The 19491-nt window shown below is 44.4% G+C and overlaps 1 protein-coding gene across 2 annotated transcripts in view; it reads left to right on the top strand.

Moving 5' to 3' along the window:
* Nucleotides 1–19214, top strand: part of LOC124144921 — a 29973-nt gene extending 10759 nt beyond the window's left edge. Inside the window, exons 6-13 of one of the 2 annotated variants that reach the window (XM_046514542.2) lie at nucleotides 192–300; nucleotides 1170–1258; nucleotides 2261–2300; nucleotides 10123–10262; nucleotides 14149–14235; nucleotides 15750–16016; nucleotides 17501–17641; nucleotides 18222–19214. In XM_046514542.2, the coding sequence (XP_046370498.2) occupies nucleotides 192–300; nucleotides 1170–1258; nucleotides 2261–2300; nucleotides 10123–10262; nucleotides 14149–14235; nucleotides 15750–16016; nucleotides 17501–17641; nucleotides 18222–18613 (1265 nt within the window). In that variant the 3' untranslated portion in view covers nucleotides 18614–19214. The remainder of the gene's footprint in view (nucleotides 1–191; nucleotides 301–1169; nucleotides 1259–2260; nucleotides 2301–10122; nucleotides 10263–14148; nucleotides 14236–15749; nucleotides 16017–17500; nucleotides 17642–18221) is intronic. The other variant, XM_046514543.2, reaches the window with a different exon arrangement.
* The last annotated feature ends 277 nt before the right edge of the window (nucleotides 19215–19491 follow it).

The following is a 19491-nucleotide window of genomic DNA, read 5'->3' as shown; positions in this document are numbered from 1 at the left end:
ATTAAGAATTTTCATTATCCCAGAAATAGAATTGAAATAAATAATGGTTTGGGAAGAAATGGTTAACTTCTTATGGATTTTACAAAATAATCCACTTGACAAATTTGTTTTGCAGCCTGAAGACAACACAGATAGCATGTTTGTTTTATGGATGTAAATCTGTCCCAAATTGTTGTGTTTCTTGTCCACAGTCGGTGTCAGTTCCAGTCGGTGTCTCCCCTGCCCAGAGAATTACCACAATCCCAAGGATGACGGACTGGACAAGTGTGTCCTACGCTCAACATCATCATCCACTGCAGCGTAAGCAGTCAAGCTCAGTTACCATAAATACCGTTTAGATTCCAGGTTAGAATTGATCCCCTGGTGAGCAATCTATACTGGTCCTGGGAGGCAATTTTTAATGGACTTTTCGGCTTGGGGATTTGAATGATGGTTGTGTCATCATACCCCAAGAACATGGCTCGTTGCTCACAGTATCACTTGATTATCTGGTTCAGACTTGATTATTTACTGGCAACCATCATTTAACTGTAAAATTGGCAGTTGTGGGGTTAAACAACAAACTGTAATCACCCTGGCCTCATTCACCATCACAGCTTTGTTTCAGGCCCGATTCACATGTCACAATGCTAAAAGTGACTGTCCAGTCAAATTCTGTCATGAGCAAGAGGAATTTAGGGTTTAGTTTGAAATAGAAAGGCTGGAGATGATGACTTCACTTCCGTCACGTTTCGTTTCTGAAGCAGAATTCAGAAGCCATGAGAGATTGGTGAACTGGTGCCTTTTGATAATTTTTTTTTTTTTAAAAGTTTATTTTTGGAATTTCCATAGCAACGCCACACACTTAGACTGAAAATGGCGGTAGTGCTTTTTTCTGGAGCTGATCTTGGAAACCGTACAATATTTCTTGCCTTGCACACAACCGGATATGTCATATTGGCGGGGGATATGATTATTTCGTGCTTGTTCACTTTTGTAATGCTTCGTACCTAAAATAATGGAGCAATGGGGTAGCCTCGTAGTTAAGACGTTCACTTTGTGTTTTCAGACTGTTACGTATATAATTGATTTTCCTGAGATGAAATCATGTGATGATATCTGTTTTATCCTTTCAGAGATATTGCTGAAATTCTGCTGATGCCACTTTAAATTTTAACTCATTCTTTCAGTCCTTTGTTGGTTTTGCCCACTTCAACAGCAACTCCTCCACAGCCTGTGTCAGCAGCAACAATGACTCCATCTGCAGTGTTGGAAACAAGTATGTGACATTGAAATAAAACCCACATAAGACAACTCTACAGGTTTTGACACAAGACTTACTTGGGCTAAAAAAATTAATAGCCTTGGTTCTCAGGCACCACTCACATCATCATAAAGTCTGCTGCACGTTTTGGTTTTATTTCCATTTTCAAAATAAATTTTAAAAATCCTAATACTTAAAAACAATGCGATCCAATATAGCATAGTTACTTCCCTTTACATGTGCACTGCTTTTATGGAGGCCTTTTCCCAGGTTGGTGGTACACAACTGTTTATTTGGTTACATATTAGCTTGAACAAGCAAAAAAAAACCCGCCTCCCGCCTGCACTATATTTTCAAAAGTCATTGCCTGAGAACCAATTCTTTTATTTTTCTAAGCGTTAATTACTGAATATTTTGTAACAAACATGCAACAAAGAAAAACGTTGTTTCAGTTTGACCTCCTATTGGTGATAACAGTTTGATATATACCAGCCAATGTGTAAAAATGTTACACCTGATTGCAACAGTCTTGTTTGTTTGTCCAGGGCTCGCATTTCAGTAAACCTACACTAACCCCTGGACCGATCCCCGCAATCTTAAATTACCTGCCCTTGATTTTCATAAACACTTTACAGACCAATCAAACGTGGAGATCAGGGCGTTCTTTTGCATGTCTGTCAACAGTCAGCGAGTTTTTCAACATTGAATTACTCGCAAACACTATCGTAATCAGTGGGACTGGCCGCTATGTTGTTGATATCGCCAAACCAACATTTAGGCTGGTTTGTAACTCGCATTCTGATTGGTACGTTAGACCTAGCAGCGTAGCCAAACATTTTGGCTCAAGGAAATAAAGGCCGGGTAATTTGAGATTGCGAGAACCACAGGAATGGGCCCAGGTGTGAGTGTAGGTTTACTAAAATGTTAGCCCTGGAGAAAGAGAGAATCTGTGACTTGTATTTATGTTCAAGGCTACAGATGTGTATTTGTTCGTGCATGGGTTTTGTGATATTTCAGACAACAAGCTTGATAATGGGAATGACATGCAAAGTATACAGTAGGTGGACTGAATCCTGCTTATATCATACATATGCACTAACACATGTATCTGCTTGTAGAAACACTTATATAGTTTTGTTTTCTGATAAAGTTTACTTGCAAAAAATGGGAGAAAGCGAGGCCAATGTCTTTTTATTTTAATAATTTTTTAACTTATCCTGCATTACTCCGTATTGCATTTACTGCTGTCTTTGACAGAGAGACGAACTGTGTGAGATCAAACTGCTGAAGAAAGTTGTTTCCATCTGTCCAGGAAGCAGCGCCCCCTCCCACACAGTCGGCACGTGACCCGGAAGACATGACGTCATGTCAAAACACATAACTGCTTTGTCAACCACATGGATCGGACGTATACTGTATCCCTCAGTGGAATTATTAAAGCTTTATTGGTCCTGACTTTTTATCGTTTACTACGACAAAAGTCTGCTGTGTTGTTTCTTGTATTTGGTTTGTTACCTTTGCCTTCATTATATTGTTAATTGGTAACGTTTCTCGCTCGGGTTGTGGCTCTCATCACGGTATTTCCGAGCGTATTGTTGTTTCCCGCCATTTTTTCCCGCCCTTTTGCGATTCACTACGTGTCCACTTACTTTCGTGTTTTGTGTCTTGAATTCGCTCTGTGGTTGGAGTTTTACATTAAGTTTAATGGTTGTTTTGGGCGTTTTTGAAGCGTAATTGTTTGCTCTTATTAACTTTGTAACAAGAATAAGTTATGTTGAGTCACATTATGTTTCACGTTGTGTGTTTACACATCGTTATGCTTTTGCTTCAATTCCAGTATGTCTCGCTGCTCTCGCTGCTGCGGGAATAAATCTGGACGGGACCCCCACCCCTGCTGCCTGGACTGTACAACCCCGTGTATCCTCACAGAGCGGTGCAGATATTGTAGTCCCCTGTTGCCAGTCTCCTTCACCGCCTACCTACGAGTGTCTCGGAAACCCTTCACTCAACGTGTGCGTCGACACTCCAACATGCCATCCAACGTAGAGTCTGCCTCCCATGGCACGACATACGACCGTACACGGTCTCCTACACCACCCTTACCGTCGCCTGCTTTGACCTCATTGTCTGCAGCATGGCCCGTTTCGGGTTTCCTGTCACCTCTACCATCTACGTCGACAACTCCGGCGCCTCTACCTCCGGCGCCTCCGAGGTATCCGGCGCCTCTAATGTCTTCGATGTATCCGGCGCCCCTGATGTCTCTGGCACCTCCGATGTATCCGATGCCTCTGACTACTTCAGCGCCTTTGACTTGTGTTGCGCCTCCTACTTATGGACATGCCCTTCCGTCATCGTTTATGGATCCATCTTGGATGCAAGCTTGGATGCAGTCACGGTGCCTCCTGCGACGCCGGCGACGCTGACAGCCCCGACTACTGTTTCTTCGATTCCTGCGGCCTCCTCCACATCGGGTGCTCATCTGTCTCGATCATCGTACACCTCGTCGGCTCCGACTGCTTCTCGGCACTCGTCCAAGTCAGCTCGTTCCCGTCGTCGCTCACCCGTACATCGATGATGACGTCGTTCCTCCTCCTCGGAAGGATCATTTCGACCCGATTATGACCCTCCATCTCCCGAGATTGATACACACTTGGGCCTATCACAGGTTGCTGATTGGCTGGCGCACAGTTTGTCCTCCGTCGCTCCCTCCCCGGGCTCCGATGTCGACAAAAAGTCGACACTTGGTCAAATCCGACTTCTCTACCACCCGACCCAATGCTGACAGACCTTGTTACGGCGTTGGACGAGGACTTCGCTAAGTTGTCCCTCACGTCGTCGTTCAAGGCTCCTCGTTTCCGGCGGGATGATTTCCCTGTCCACTCCTTCGACGTGACCGACGGTGTGCACATCCTTGACGAGGACTTACATCGAATGACCGGGTCTTCCCAATATGTCACCATACGTATGCCGGACTCCCGACTCGCTTTCGTGGAAACGGAACTGCGGCGTTCTTTGAAGCCACTATCTACTCTTGCCTCGTCTGCCAGAGCCATTGACCAGGATCTCGCAGAATCCAATCCTAACAGGGTCGACCACCTACGCACGGTTATGACATTCCAACTTCGCCAGATTGATCACTTGCGCAATCATCTGAGAGCTGCTCTCGGTTGGGTTACTTGACTTCCGCGGACTGGGATTCCGAATTCAAGCGTTCCTTACTACGACAACCTTGGTCGGGTCCTACCCTTTTTAATGGTGCTATCTCTGCTACCCACGCCCGAGTCTCCAGCTTCGCCAGGGATGAAACGGCTCTCAGAGCCTTGGAGCATGTCACGCACCAATCAACGGCCAAGTCCTCCAAAGGCAACTACAAACCACGCCGTTCCTCCCTCAAGGTCGTCTCCAAACATCCCTCGCCCTTTCGTGGCCAGACAGGGCGTGGTCTTGGTAGATCCCGTGGCACCTACCAGCCCCGAAGGGATCGTCGCCCCGGCAAGGACGCGATTCCACCTCAAAGCGTTGACCGGCGGGACCCCAACAACTGGGACCTCCCACCCCAAGCCGTTCCGGTCACCGACACACCTGTGGGTGGGAGACTAGGCCGGTTTTGGAGAAACTGGTCGATACTGGAGGACCCGTTCGTCACAAACGTCCTCCATTAGGGGTACCGGCTCCCATTGGCTGCACTTCCTCCTCTGACGTCTACTCCGACAACAGCCGCTTATTCACCCCACTAACTTCGGCCCCTTCACGACAGCATCGTTTCCCTACTGCAGAAGGAGGCCATAGAGATCGTACACGACCCGGCCTCGACACCCAGGATTTTACTCTCCGGTGTTTCTGGTTCCCAAGAAGGGGACCACCAGCTGGCGCATGATACACAATCTCTCCACTTTCAACCGGCGCTACCTGGAATGTCCTCCCTACTTCCGAATGACGACGTTGCGACTGCTCAGGACGAGAATCTCAGCTGGCGATTCCCTGATCAGCCTCGACATCCAGGACGCCTATCTTCATGTACCCATCCACCCCAACGACCGGCGCTTCCACAGGTTCTTTTTCAATGGTACCCATTACCAATGGGCGGTCCTACCATTTGGAATTTCAACGGCCCCGTGGCTTTTCACACGGATCACCCGACCGGTCGTCGCCTACCTGCACCTGAGGAACATCAACTTCGATCCATACATCGACGATTGTCTCCTCAACAATCGGGACTCGGCGTTGCTACTGCGTCACAGGGATTTTACCCTGCGGCTCTTCAATCAGTTGGGTTGGATCGTGAATCAGACGAAGTCGGAGCTGACCCCATCGTTTTGTCTGCAGTTTATCGGGGGCCTGTTTCTCATGGATCAGGACCTCCTTCAAGTCCCCAGAGACAGGTGGTTGAAAATCCTCGCTCATCTCTTCCCTGCCCTCCAACAGGCTCGAACTCTCCGCCAATGGCAGGTTCTATTGGGTCTCCTCACGTCGGCTCAAGACCTGACTGCCAGAGGTCGCCTCCAACTCCGTCCAATTCAACGGTTTCTCGCACCCTTTATCCGGCTGCAGGATCCGGAGTCCCTCATCGTCCTCCCGGTCCACCTCCACCCCTTCCTCCGATGGTGGACGGTGGAATCGAACGTCTGCGGCGGCGTCTCCTTGACCGTGCTACACCCCTCCCTCCACCTGTTCGTCGACGCATCCAAACAGGGTTGGGGGGCTCATCTGGGGACTCAAACAGTTGCAGGGCTGTGGTCCGGAGATCGACTCCACTGGCACAGCATCAACCTCGAACTCGAAGCTCTCATCCTGGCCGTCTCCCACTGGCAGAGCATTCTCCGTCACGCCCAGTTGACCATCTCCACGGACAACATCACCGTGGTGTGGTGTCTGAGGAATCAGGGTACTCTCCACTCTCCTCAGTCTCTGCTCAACCAGACCTTCCGATTCTTCGACCTGGTGGACCGCTTAGGCCTGCAATTCCTTGTTCAGCACATTCCAGGTTGCAAGAATGTTCTGGCAGACGCTCTGTCCAGGCCGGTCAAGGTGGCTCCCACCGAATGGCAACTCCACCCAGAGATCTTCACCATCCTTTGTCAAACGATCGCCACTCCAAACATCGATCTGTTCGCCACGTCTCAGAACTGCCAGCTGCCGACTTACATCCTGCCGGTCCAGGATCCGGCCGCTGTAGCAGTCGACGCCTTCAGTGTTCCCTGGGAGGGATTAAGCGCGTACGCTTTTCCGCCTCCGGTTCTCCTTCCCAGGGTTCTTCAAAAGATCCAGGCCACTCGACACTTGACACTTTGGTCGCGCCTTGGTGGCCGGCCAGAAGTTGGTTTGTCGACCTCCGAAACGTCGCCAGAGACAACCCTCTAGAACTGCCGGCGTGGTCCAACCTGCTGCTCCACCCACACAGTCGTTGCCACACCCAAGTCCCGCTCAGTTTTACCTGCACGCCTGGCACATCTGCAAAAAGCCCTAGGAGCCAAGGGCTATTCGACTAGAGCGGCCAAGGCTATTGCTTTCGCCCATCGTCCATCTACACGGGGACTATATGATGATAAATGGTCCTCGTTCCAGGCTTTCTGCTCTGACAAGCATCAGGATCCGATGACGGCGTCACCGCAGTTCCTGGCTGAGTTTCTTCTGTACTTGCGCAGCACACGTCGATTTAAAGGCTGTACCATCTCCACGTACCTGGTCACCATTAACTCCGTCCTTGCCATCCCGGACGACCGGAGAATGACGAAAATTCCCGAACTTCAGGCGTTGCTGCGCTCGTTTCGTCTCGACGACCAGAAAGCCAAGTTCAGACCGCCTGCGTGGGATCTGAATGTGGTCTTAAAGGCTCTTCGGGAGGCTCCCTTCGAACCACTCCACACGTCTTCCTTTTACGACTTAACGAAGAAGACGGTGTTTCTACTGGCCTTGGCTACGGCCGCCCGGGTTAGTGAGCTCCACGCCCTCGACGTCTCTCGTGTCCGGTTCGAACACGGGACTCATGGCGCAGTTCATCTTGGGCTGTGCTGGGACTTCATCGCAAAGAATCAACTCCCAGGACAGCCTGATAGATCCTTCACCATCCCTCCCCTTTCATCGATTGTGGGTGCCGACGACGTGGAGGAGCTTTTATTATGCCCAGTTAGGGCCCTGAAGGTTTTCCTGCGATGATCTAAAGCCTGCCGTAAGAGTAGGAAACGCCTTTACTACCGGTCTCCCCTTCGTCGCTGTCGGAGGTCAGCCGGAATACTATCTCCCTGTGGATCCGGGCGGTCATCCTCCAAGCTTATAAAGTCGCCGGATTGGACCCCCCTAAGGCTAACAACCCACACGAGATTCGGGTGGTCGCGTCTACCATGGCTCTGCACAGTAACTGTTCCCTCAAATCGATCATGGAAGGCTGTTTGGGGCGATCCAACACCGTTTTTGCCAGCCACTACCTCCGTGATGTAACCAACCCCCGACGCCACTGATTCTCCGTTACCCTAAACGGGGCCCGTCGAACTCTCTGGTGTTTATCACCCCAGATTAGAGGGCTCTCCTGCGTTCCGCATTCACTCTTCGGTCAGTTCTAGTTTTGGCCTTCCTGCCTCATACTATTTCTGTCACCTATTTCGGGTTCCCTCTTTTGCATCGACTCTCGTTTCCTTCGACAGGAATGGTCGCTGGTGTTCCGGTCATCTCTTGTCCATGCGGTGCGATTTCATCGGACCTTGTCGAGGGTTTTCTTCATGCTCACATCTGAAGGTATGCACACCGGCCGTGCCGTCTGATAAAGATGCAATACGGAGTAATGCAGGATAAGTTAAAAAAAATAGTAAAATCTAAATATTTTTTACATTTGTATACTTATCCTGCATTACGAAGTCTAAGTGCCCCCCCTGCGCTCCGCTACCTCCCCACGAAGTTTCCGATGGTATGTTAAAGCAGTTATGTGTTTTGACATGACGTCATGTCTTCGGGGTCACGTGCCGACTGTGTGGGAGGGGGCGCTGCTTCCTGGACAGATGGAAACAACTTTCTTCAGCAGCTGGATCTCACACAGTTCGTCTCTCTGTAAAAGACAGCAGTAAATGCAATACGGAGTAATGCAGGATAAGTATACAAATGTAAAAAATATTTAGATTTTACTAATTAAACTATTATTAAACCATTATTAAAATGAAAAATTAAATGAAAGTTAATGAATGTTCATGAGTCATCAAATATATACTGTAATGAGTATTTTAACTTAATGAATCATCTGCCATTTCCATGTAATGGCTAACGTCGCTATATAAGTGCAATAATCTTGGACGTGACGTTAAACCCCATTTCACCTCGTCCATGTAATGGCAAGCAAACACAAACGTAACAGTCCTACATGGACAAGATAAGTACCAGTAACTTGCCATTTTCACCGTAAGTCCTCGTTGGTTTTTCTTGCAAAGGACGAGCATCTGCTTTTTTCCAACATGATTGCGTTAGAGACCGCTCAGCTAATCAGAAAGCTTGAACTGCTACTGCTACTGCTGCTGTATTTTCGAAGACGAAAATTATATTGTCCCTTAGTTTTTATGACTCGGTTTGAATTAGAAATTCATTTACAACACATTTAAAACTTGATAAAAGTTTATTAAAAAAATTGTATTGTGAAAAATTTAGATACCGCACCTCACAAATGGTATGGAGTTAATCGCGATGCATCGGTGTCCCGGGATCGTTTCAGCCCTAATACCCGTGCTCAAGGGTTTCACCCAAGTGGTAAATGTCTAAGGCCTGCATCACTTTGGGTTTTCCTCCCACATTAAGTGAAATATTGTTCAAAGTGGTGTTACATCAATCTGACTCATTCAGCATCATAAACAAGAGGAGTTGAGACATTGGTTATTAGTAACTCTGAATCAATAGGAACCAAAGGCAGTTTGAATCTAAACAAAGTTTGCATGTTTTGCCTAAAAATTTATTAAGGAGAACATGACGACTTAATTAGTTTCTCGTACTTAAGTCCTAATTAATCCTTTATATGATCCGAGACTGAGTAACCTCAGTTCTCGAAGTAATATCAACTATGTCCACTTATTTCTGTGTACAATAACCGTTTATCCTACCTTGCACATGAATGACGGATTCTGATTGGCTGAGGCCCATTCTAATATTTTCAATGTACCTCTCTAACATGAAAGGTACATTTCTTATGTTCACCGTTCAATTGCCGAACGGTTGGCATTACATTTGCAACATACCAACTTTTATTTCGTATCTCAAATTAGTGATGTAAGACACCACTTCCTGTCGATTTCAATATTTTCCGAATGAAATAGATCTAATGGTTTGTTTTCTTTCGTCTGCCATTTTGCCTAACTGTGGTATTGTTACCGATTTGGACCAAAGTATGCATGCTTAAGACATACCTGCAATATAATTAGGGATGCATTAGGATAAATTCAGTGTTCAAGAATCCCTTGGGTGTCATGGGCTGTAGTTGTAATTGAACATTTTGATTGGGCTGTGAGTCAAATGTAGGTGTCTTAGCCTTAGGTTGAGACCCTGGTTTTATTAATACTGTATTCGACGTAATAAGCGCCCCGCTCTAATAAGCGCCCACGGCGATATTTGCTAATATATTGGCAAGTGAACAATCCCAATTAGCACCCCTTCCGATTGATCAAAGTACACAAGACTTATTTATTCGTGTATAATACACACTCGTGTGTTTTATGCACCCTTAATTATGGGCAATTAAATTCTGGAATCCGCATAAACCACGAAATTTATCTTTCAACTCTGTTTTTTCCACAAAATTAATATTCTAATAAGAGCCCCCTATTTCTAATTTTGAGAGCGCCCTGGGCGCTTATTACGTCGAATACGGTAACAATTTAAATTGAGTTTGGCATATCATGTTGTTACAGCTTCCAGACAGGCTCCAACTCCAACACCAATATCATCTCCAAGTGGTACATTTGGTTCTCTGTTGCAATCTTGGCTTGTGGCATCATTGTTGGAGTTGTGGCAGTCCTGTGTTACCGAACAAGAACAAAGGACTCCGTTGGTAAGATTTTGTTGTGAACAATGCATGATTACTTTCATTCGAGGGGCGGTGGGGTAGCCTACTGGTTAAAGTTTCCACTCATCACGCCTAAGACCCGGGTTTGATTCCCCACATGGGTACAATGTCACCCACTGTGATATTGCTGGAATATTGCTAAAAGCGGCGTAAAACCATACCAGCTCACTCACTTTCCTTCCATGACAGTAAGAGAGACAAAACTCAGATCATAGGAATATGGTTGGAATCATATTATTAGATCTGGTTTTGATGTACAGTGCACAGGAAGTGACGTCATAACCAAAAGTGAACATCAGAACAGGAAGTGACATTGGAACTGGACATGACGTCACTGGAACCGAGATATAATGTCATCGGTTTTGAAAGTGACACAGTCGGAACTGCAAGCGACGTCATGTGAACAGGAAGTGATGTCACAAACCAAAATTGATGTGAAAGGAATACAGATAAAATGGTAGTTCAGTGGATATTCCTAATGTCGTAAGAGGCGGTCAGGCTTGCTGACTTGGTTGATGCTTGTCATCAATCCCAATTGTGTGGCCGGTTCTCAACGATTATGTTCCTAGGTTTGTCAGCACCATACCTGTGCTAGTGGGTTTCACCGAAGTGGTAAATGTCTGAGACCTGCATCACTTCGGGCTTTCCTCCCACATTAAGCTGACACACTGGGATATAACTGGAATACTGTTAAAAGCGGCGTTAAACCCAACTCACTCACTCACTCCAGTTGCGTGGGTCGATGCTGAGGATATTAATCACTGGATTGTCTGGTCCAGACTCGATTATTTACAGACCGCCTTCATATAGCTGGAATATTGCTGAGTGCCGCGTTAAACAAACCAACCAACCAACCAACCAGCCTGTCTTCTGATTCATGCCTTATATGATACTGTTAATGTTACTGTCAGCTATTAAAATATTCAAGGATGACTAGGTCTCAGAACCTGCCGGCCCCTCTGGTGTATTCTGGCAATGATGAAAGAGAGGTAGGGTATCCGCAGAATTATCAAATAAATACAGGTTATCACGCGAGTGTGTTTGGGGATGGTAAATATCCTGTATCAGGAATAAACATTGTATTTAGCGACCTAAATACATAGTGTTTATTCCTAATACAGGATATTTACCATCCCCAAACACACAAGCGTGATGACATGTTTATCTTATAATGTCATTCTTTAATTATGTGCTCGAAAATCTCTTCCCATCTCTCACAAACATTGCCTAAACATTGCAAGTTTTCCTGAAATGTGCGGATTGATATTTATCATATAATGGGTAGGCAGGATAAAGCCAATGGATAAAAACGATATCCATTGGGGTCATATGCAGATAGAGATGCAAATATCAAAGGTCAAGTAGGGACTACTTTCACTGTTTATAAACAAACATGGCGTTGCCCTCGTCATTCGGCGATCGAGTAAGAATTAACCATCAGGAATCTGGATAAACTACAGGGATAATTGCTACCATTATCAAAAAGAACAGTCTAATATACTGAAAATCAGTGTCTAACTGTGACGTATCTAAGGCATTTTATAAGTTTGGGCAACTTTGGAGATATAAATTTCGAAACAATTTTGCGAGGGCACGAGACCTAGCCAAGCGGGATCTGTAGCCATATCTGTGCTTCTAGACCTCTGCGGCTTGAAACCTTCTCCACAAATTAAAATAGTTGGATTTGGCCGAAATATGTTTGAATTGTTACCTTGTTTCGTTTTGTTGCTGTGTGTACATCTGACTACACTTCTTAACGTTATGACAGGACAGAACGACTGTCAACAACGTCTGACCGTGGCCGTTATGTCTCATAGACTAGGGTTAGAGTAGCTTCCCTTTGATAAAGGACAGATACTCTATCGGACAGACCGATGGATTGCCACGAAAGGCAATTAAAAAGAAGGATTGTTGTTTTGCGTATATTTTGCTTTGCCACTGTATAAGAAACAGAACTATATTGGCTACTGTCACTGTCCGACTGACACTTCACTTACCCTGTGACGCCACGGCCACAGCCAGATGTTGACAGTCGGCCTGTCCTGTCATAATGTTATGAGGTGCAGTCAGATGTTCACACAGCGACAACAGGACTCAAGGTAACAATTCGAACGTATTTCGCCCAAATCCAACTGTTTCTAATATGTGGAAAATGTTCCAAGCCGCAGAGGTCTACAAGCATAGCTATGGAAACTGATCCCACTTGGCTAGTGTCCTTCGCAGTTTATATCTACAAAATTGCCCAAACTTGTAAAATGCCTCAGCTACGTCACAGTTGGACACCGATTTTCAGTATGTGAGACTATTGTTTTGATAATGAAAGTAATTATCACAGTAGTTTCTCCAGATTCCCGATGGTTACTTTTGACACGATCGCCGAATGAGAAGGGCGACGCCATGTTTGTTTGTAAACACTGAAAGTTGTCCCAATTTGACCTTTGATATTTGCATCTCTATCTGCATATGACCCCAACGGATATCGTTTTTGTCCGTTGGCTTTATCCTGCTGAGAAACCTACCCATTATATAATAAATAGTTATCTTTGTTACAAGTTCTTAGAATACTACCTCTTTTACATGAGGAGTAATCCCACCCATCTTCTCAGTTTTCACAAGGGTGTAGACCAACCCATTTTGTGCTGCTGATACTGGACCAGTGAATGCACATCCTGGGGGAAGTAAGATGGTTTTGTTTGTTTAAATTAACCTGCACTCAGCAATATGATGGCGATCTGTAAATAATTGAATCTGGACCAGACAATCCAGTGATTGCCGCCATGAGCATCGATCCATGCAATTGGGATCGATGACATGCTTCAACCAAGTCAGCGAGCCTGACCACCTGATCCAGTTAGTCGTCTCTTACGACAAGCATAGTCGCCTTTTACGGCAAGCATGGGTTGCTGAAGACCTATTCTGATCTAGATCTTCACGGGTCGGGTGAAGTAAGTAGTCGATTTATGAATTTGAATATTTTGAATATATTTATCCTGCTGCGACTGCAGGAAGGTTCCCCGAGTCTCCCCTCATCCTGCTGCATGTCCTTCCTTGACACCAGTGAAGCAAGAATTCTTTTTTTATTTTCATGTTTCTATTGAAATGCAGTATATAAAATTTCATAAGTTTGATGTGAAAGGTGAGCTTCAGTACCTGTTGATAACTACAGCTGGTAATGCAACCAATTACTGCATAAACCATGTATCAGATGTGTGACATCCACTTATCCCTATCTTTGCAAAAAAGGACCTGACATAAAAATACAAAGTTCAGAATCCCAATACCATGGTATTGTATTGAAAGCCCAATAACTACTCGGACAGACAGATTAGAGACGAATACTCTCATCAAGTGGGACAGATCACTCTTGTTGGACTTGCTGTAACATTCAGATGGTTTGTTCTGTCGAATATTTTGGGGCCAAGGGTGATTTGTTTTTATTCCCCGCCCAACAGAGTGAAAAAGGGCTTCATCCGTCCATACGTCCGTCCGTCCGTCATGTTTCGTTTCCAGAGCATAACTCAGAAACTGTTCAATATTTTTTCATGAAACTTTGCAGGTCTGTCAAGTACATGCTGAACTGGTGGCTTTTGCTAGAAATTTTTATTTTTTACATTTCCAAGGCAACAAGATGGACTTAGGTTCCAAACTCTTCTTTTTTTACAATTTCCATGACAAGTTCCACCTCGGTTAAAAAAGGTTAGAGTTTGTTTAGATTTAATTTTTCATAAATTCTGCAACAGGGGCAGGGGATATAGCCACGTTAGTGGCAAACTCTTGTAATCTTCTGATGACTCTTAGTTGACCTTAATTTGGAACATTCAGGTTTGATATTGTTCATTTTAGTAACAAGTGAATTATTTCTTATTTTCAGACAGAACGAATGCTCAAAATCGTATGTGCATCTGCTGTGTGTTTGGATCTGTGTCCAGTTGTCCTGGTACTGCAGTGATTAACGAAGGTGAGATGTCATGGGTTTCACCAACACTGGGGGGATTGAGAGTCGGGGTGGATCCCCAGTACCTCCTGCTGGTCCTACGGCACGACTGCAGTGGTGTTGAGGTGGTCCGGCTCTCTGATTTGGCTGTGCCCTGATGATGTGGGTTGTTGTTCCTGACGAGGTGGAGTACTTCTGACTGCATTCTCACTCTCTCCCCTGTCCAGATCTGGGTTTGAATTGTCTTCATCAACCCATGCTTGTCATATGAGGTGATAAACTGGATTTCGTGGTCAGACTCGCTGACTTAGTTGATGTATGTCATTGTGTCCCAATTGTGTAGATCGATGCTCATGTCAATCACTGGATTGAGTGATCCAGACTTAATTGTTTACAGTCCACTGTCATAGAGCAGGGATATTGGTGTGTGTTGCTTTAAACAACTAACAAATAAGCACTCACTCTCTCTTTGAAGTGAAACCAAGAGCATGAGACCAAGCTGACAGAATGGTGCCATTTTTCTTCTATTTATTTCGATGACAAATAAAATCAACACTGAACAATAATGTTTTGACATCAAAAAGGGAGGGCATTTCCGTTTAGAATTGATCCCCAGCAACCAATGCAGGTCGAGTGGTCTGACTAGCTGACTTGGATTATGGCATACCCTGACAGTGTGGATCACAATATCAATCACTGGATTGTCTGGTCCAGATTTATAATAGCTATACCCACACTTTTCTTGGTGTATCGGTCAGTATCCCACGTTTTAGTTGTGAAACCTCAGAGATGAAAAAGGGGCACGTTTTAGGTTCTGTGTCAGCAGGAAATTTCAATGTGTTGTGTCAGGATAAGTATGCTATTATTAATATCAAAATTCATCTGATTTCCTTATTAATGAATCTTTTTCATGGATTTATCTAGATCTGCTCAGAGGCCGATATTCATACCAAGTCTGCTGCAGACATCAGTAGAAATATCCCAATGGGAACAAATAGATTCTCAATTTATATTAATACTGTTAATATAATTAATGTGGTGGCTTGGTCAAGGTGACAGGACCAATAAATTGGAAGAGGCTCAATTATTTTTTTTTACTTTATTGAAGTGAATTCTGAAATTAAGGAAACAATTTTAAACAAGGTTGCAGAGTTATGTCCCTTGAATACATGCAGTTGATGTGGAAAGAATCTGGACCTTGTGTTTCTGAATTAGCAAGGTCTGGACTAACGAGGTTTCACTGTAACTTGAACTGAACATTGTTCAGTTCTAGAGGCCTAGTAGGCACAGGTGGCCCCAGTGGTCAGGGTTGAATTCCGGTTCGGCCTGATTATGGTTCTGTGTTTGTCAGCACAGTACTCATGGGTCTCACCAAGTTCTGAAGACCGACATCACTTGGGGCTTTCCTCCCACATTTAACTGACACACGTCAATAAAAGGGAAATATTGCTCAAAGCGGCAGATTCAGTCACTCACTGTTCACACTCATTTACAGACGCCTGTAACCAAGCTCACTGATCAAGTGTCATATTTTCCAGGTTTGCCTGCAGAGAATCATCAGCTTTTGGTTAGATATGGTACTACAGAACAACAACATCTTCAAGAATCAGATGCTGAGACAGACGAGCCAATAGAAAGTCTACCCAGGCAGTCTACTGACCAACCAGAGCAGCCTATTGCCCAGCCAGAGCAACCAGAGCAGCCTATTGCCCAGCCAGAGCAACCAGAGCCGCCTATTGCCCAGCCAGGGCAGCCAAAGCATTGTGGAAGTTTACCAAGTTATGACCCACCACCATACTCAACAGGTACGCTGTCAGTGAGGAAAAAATATAATAAATGCATACAGGGGAATATTGTTATAGCACTGACACTGTGTCGGAAGGGAAGTCCTGGTTGTTATAACACTGACACTGTGTCGGAAGGGAAGTCCTGGGTGTTATATCACTGACGCTGTGTGCAGGAAGGGAAGTCCTGGGTGTTATATCATTGACACTGTGTGTCGGAAGGGAAGTCCTGGTTGTTATAACACTGACACTGTGTCGGAAGGGAAGTCCTGGTTGTTATAACACTGACGCTGTGTGCAGGAAGGGAAGTCCTTTTGTTATAAGTTATAACACTGACGCTGTGTGTCGGAAGGGAAGTCCTGGTTGTTATAACACTGACACTGTGTGCAGGAAGGGAAGTCCTGGTTGTTATATCACTGCAATGTGTGCAGGAAGGGAAGTTCTGGCTGTTATAACACTGACACTGTGTGCAGGAAGGGAAGTCCTGGTTGTTATAACACTGACACTGTGTGCAGGAAGGGAAGTCCTTGTTATAACACTGACTCTGTGTGTCCGAAGGGAAGTCCTGGTTGTTATAACACTGACGCTGTGTGCAGGAAGGGAAGTCCTTTTGTTATAAGTTATAACACTGACGCTGTGTGTCGGAAGGGAAGTCCTGGTTGTTATAACACTGACACTGTGTGTTGGAAGGGAAGTCCTGGTTGTTATAACACTGATGCTGTGTCGGAAGGGAAGTTCTGGTTGTTATAACACTGACACTGTGTGCAGGAAGGGAAGTCCTGGTTGTTATATCACTGACACTGTGTGCAGGAAGGGAAGTCCTGGTTGTTATAACTCTGACACTGTGTTCAGGAAGGGAAGTCCTTGTTATAACACTGACACTGTGTGTCCGAAGGGAAGTCCTGGTTGTTATAACACTGACACTGTGTGCAGGAAGGGAAGTCCTGGTTGTTATAACACTGACACTGTGTGTCGGAAGGGAAGTCCTGGTTGTTATAACACTTATGCTGTGTCGGAAGGGAAGTCCTGGTTGTTATAACACTGACACTGTGTGTCGGAAGGGAAGTCCTGGTTGTTATAACACTTATGCTGTGTCGGAAGGGAAGTCCTGGTTGTTATAACACTGACACTGTGTGCAGGAAGGGAAGTCCTGGTTGTTATAACACTGACACTGTGTGCAGGAAGGGAAGTCCATTGTGATATATTTAGGTCATGTATTACGTGATAAAAGTGGAAAAACTCCTCGGCAAGCCTTGTAGTTTTTCCAATTTTATCAACTCATGTTGATATATTTGATATCAAAAGACACTCCGGTGAGATTCTCTACCTATAAGGTCAGTTCTAAAAGCATCAGGTTAAGTAGGTCAACTGTCACATGGCCAGTCTAGATTGGCTGATATTATTACCTTAACTGAAGAGAAAAATAGAGTTAAAATAATGTTACGTAAAATCAAAATCAAAATCATTAGCTTTCCTTACAAGCCTTGATTCATTATGTTCTTCAGGACAGTACAGGCATGGCGTCGTGGGACCTACAATAAACTTTGACCCCATGACCTTGAGTAATTCCGATCACATGACAGCAAGGACAGGGGCAGTAGGCCCCGACACAACTCTCGGAAAAAAGGAAATTGTTCTCAATGAAGGTAATACATTCTTTGAAGAAATTTGAAAAAGATCACTGGGCCATATTAAATTATAAGATTTTCATTCCGACCGCCTCACTTTCAGAAGACAGGCCTCCCGTCATGCTGTCCCCAAGTTCCCAGACAGAGAAAATCACCACATAGGTTTCCTTGATTCTTTCTTGATGAAAATTTCATATGCCTTGAACTCCCAAACAGTCATGATTCATGTGAAACACATTATTCATGCCGTCTTTTTTAACTAATCTGTTCAAAAGAATGATATCTAAAGAATAGAATGATACGAGTCTCACTAAGAATTTGGATGAAAATCTTTTTAATCTATTTTGGCCTTCAATATGCTGAAAACACTTTGCACAGCTTCTTTCAACTCGATTTATTTATGAAATATTTACATCATCACTGAATGCTGCAAAAAGGTGTCCATTCTTTGGGCTTTGGAAATGATATGAGAACCTTTTTCCAAACAACAATTTCAAGAAAATGATTCTGTGACAAGCAGAAACTACTTATTTTTTAAACAATTTATGATGTTTTTTTCTCACAAGAACTTTATCATCATATCATTCTGCGTTTACAGGTGAACTTCTGGACCCCACAAGTCATGATGGACCATGTGCTATGACTGCCAGGACTATATGTGCCACGACACCCCAGCATTCATCGCTCCAAGGTCAACAGAACACAAGCGTGAAGTCTGTTGTGAAAGAAGGACATATAGCAGAAGTCTCGAAGACTGAGAAAAAAAGACCTGTCTCGGATAAACATCCTGTTGTTGAAAGGATGAGAACAGAAAAGCCAGTCTTGCCCCAGCACCAGGCCGAACCCGAGCCCGAGCCCAAGCCTCAGCCTCAGCCTCAGCCCGGTGTAGTGGAGAGTAGGAATCAGAGCCTGGGGTCAGAGCCACCATCTTTAGGTGGAGAGTCACTCCATCTTAGCAGCTTCAAGTCAGGCCCAACTCCTACATTATAGGGGATGCCAAACACCCCTCTCTGTGTTGTAGGATCAAGGGGTAAATGATCAGTTTGAAACATGGGTACACCTACAGAATACCTCTCCACCACGTTTGTTTGATGCTATTACTACACGACAGCGTGGTTATTTCTAAAATAAGGCGATGAAGTGCAAAAAGGCCAAAATAAATGCTCTGATTGCATTTGTTTGGTATAATATGCTTAAACCTCAAAATTGAATATCAAAGCAAAGCATTCAAAAATTGGACATCAATGACATCCATCAAGGATTTAGTATTTTATGATCGCCTTAGATTTTTTGTCGACACACCCTCCCTATAATAATTAACCAGTTGAAAGTAATGCTCAAATGGAGAAAAAAAGATTATTTGAAAACATAGAACTTAAGGAATTTAGATTCTGTTCTCTCAGAAAGTGTTGATCCATAGAAGTTACAAACTTCAATCCTCATTGCGGGTTTGTTATTTTCTGAATATTCAGCATTGCCCAGTTGTGATCAACTACAATTTAAGTTAAGAAACATAATCTATTTTGAAATAAAATCATCCATTTTCACACCAAAGTCACTTGAAGACAGATACTGTTGTTTTATGGAAACAAGAGTCATCTGAAGATGACATATCCCCCCGACGTGGCATGTCGGTAAACTGTGTGTACCTTCAAATGTATTTAGATTGGTAAGGAAATCTTTTTCCATGATGCCAAAATCAGAAATATAATGAAGGTTATTAAATATTGCTTCATGTAGCTCACTTTCTGATGATCTCATGAAATTGTAATAATTATTTCGCAGATTCACATATGAATAGCTCTGTAGTAGCCTCATGACACAAAGGCATAAAGAGAATGTACTAGGTTATGTAGCTCACATCATAT

The sequence above is a fragment of the Haliotis rufescens genome, unplaced genomic scaffold, assembly GCF_023055435.1.
Source record: "Haliotis rufescens isolate VD_foot unplaced genomic scaffold, xgHalRufe1.0.p SCAF_55, whole genome shotgun sequence".
Lineage (NCBI taxonomy): Eukaryota > Metazoa > Mollusca > Gastropoda > Lepetellida > Haliotidae > Haliotis > Haliotis rufescens.
The sequence above is the reverse complement of the archived record's forward strand: the minus strand, read 5'-3'. Positions and strand labels throughout refer to the sequence as shown.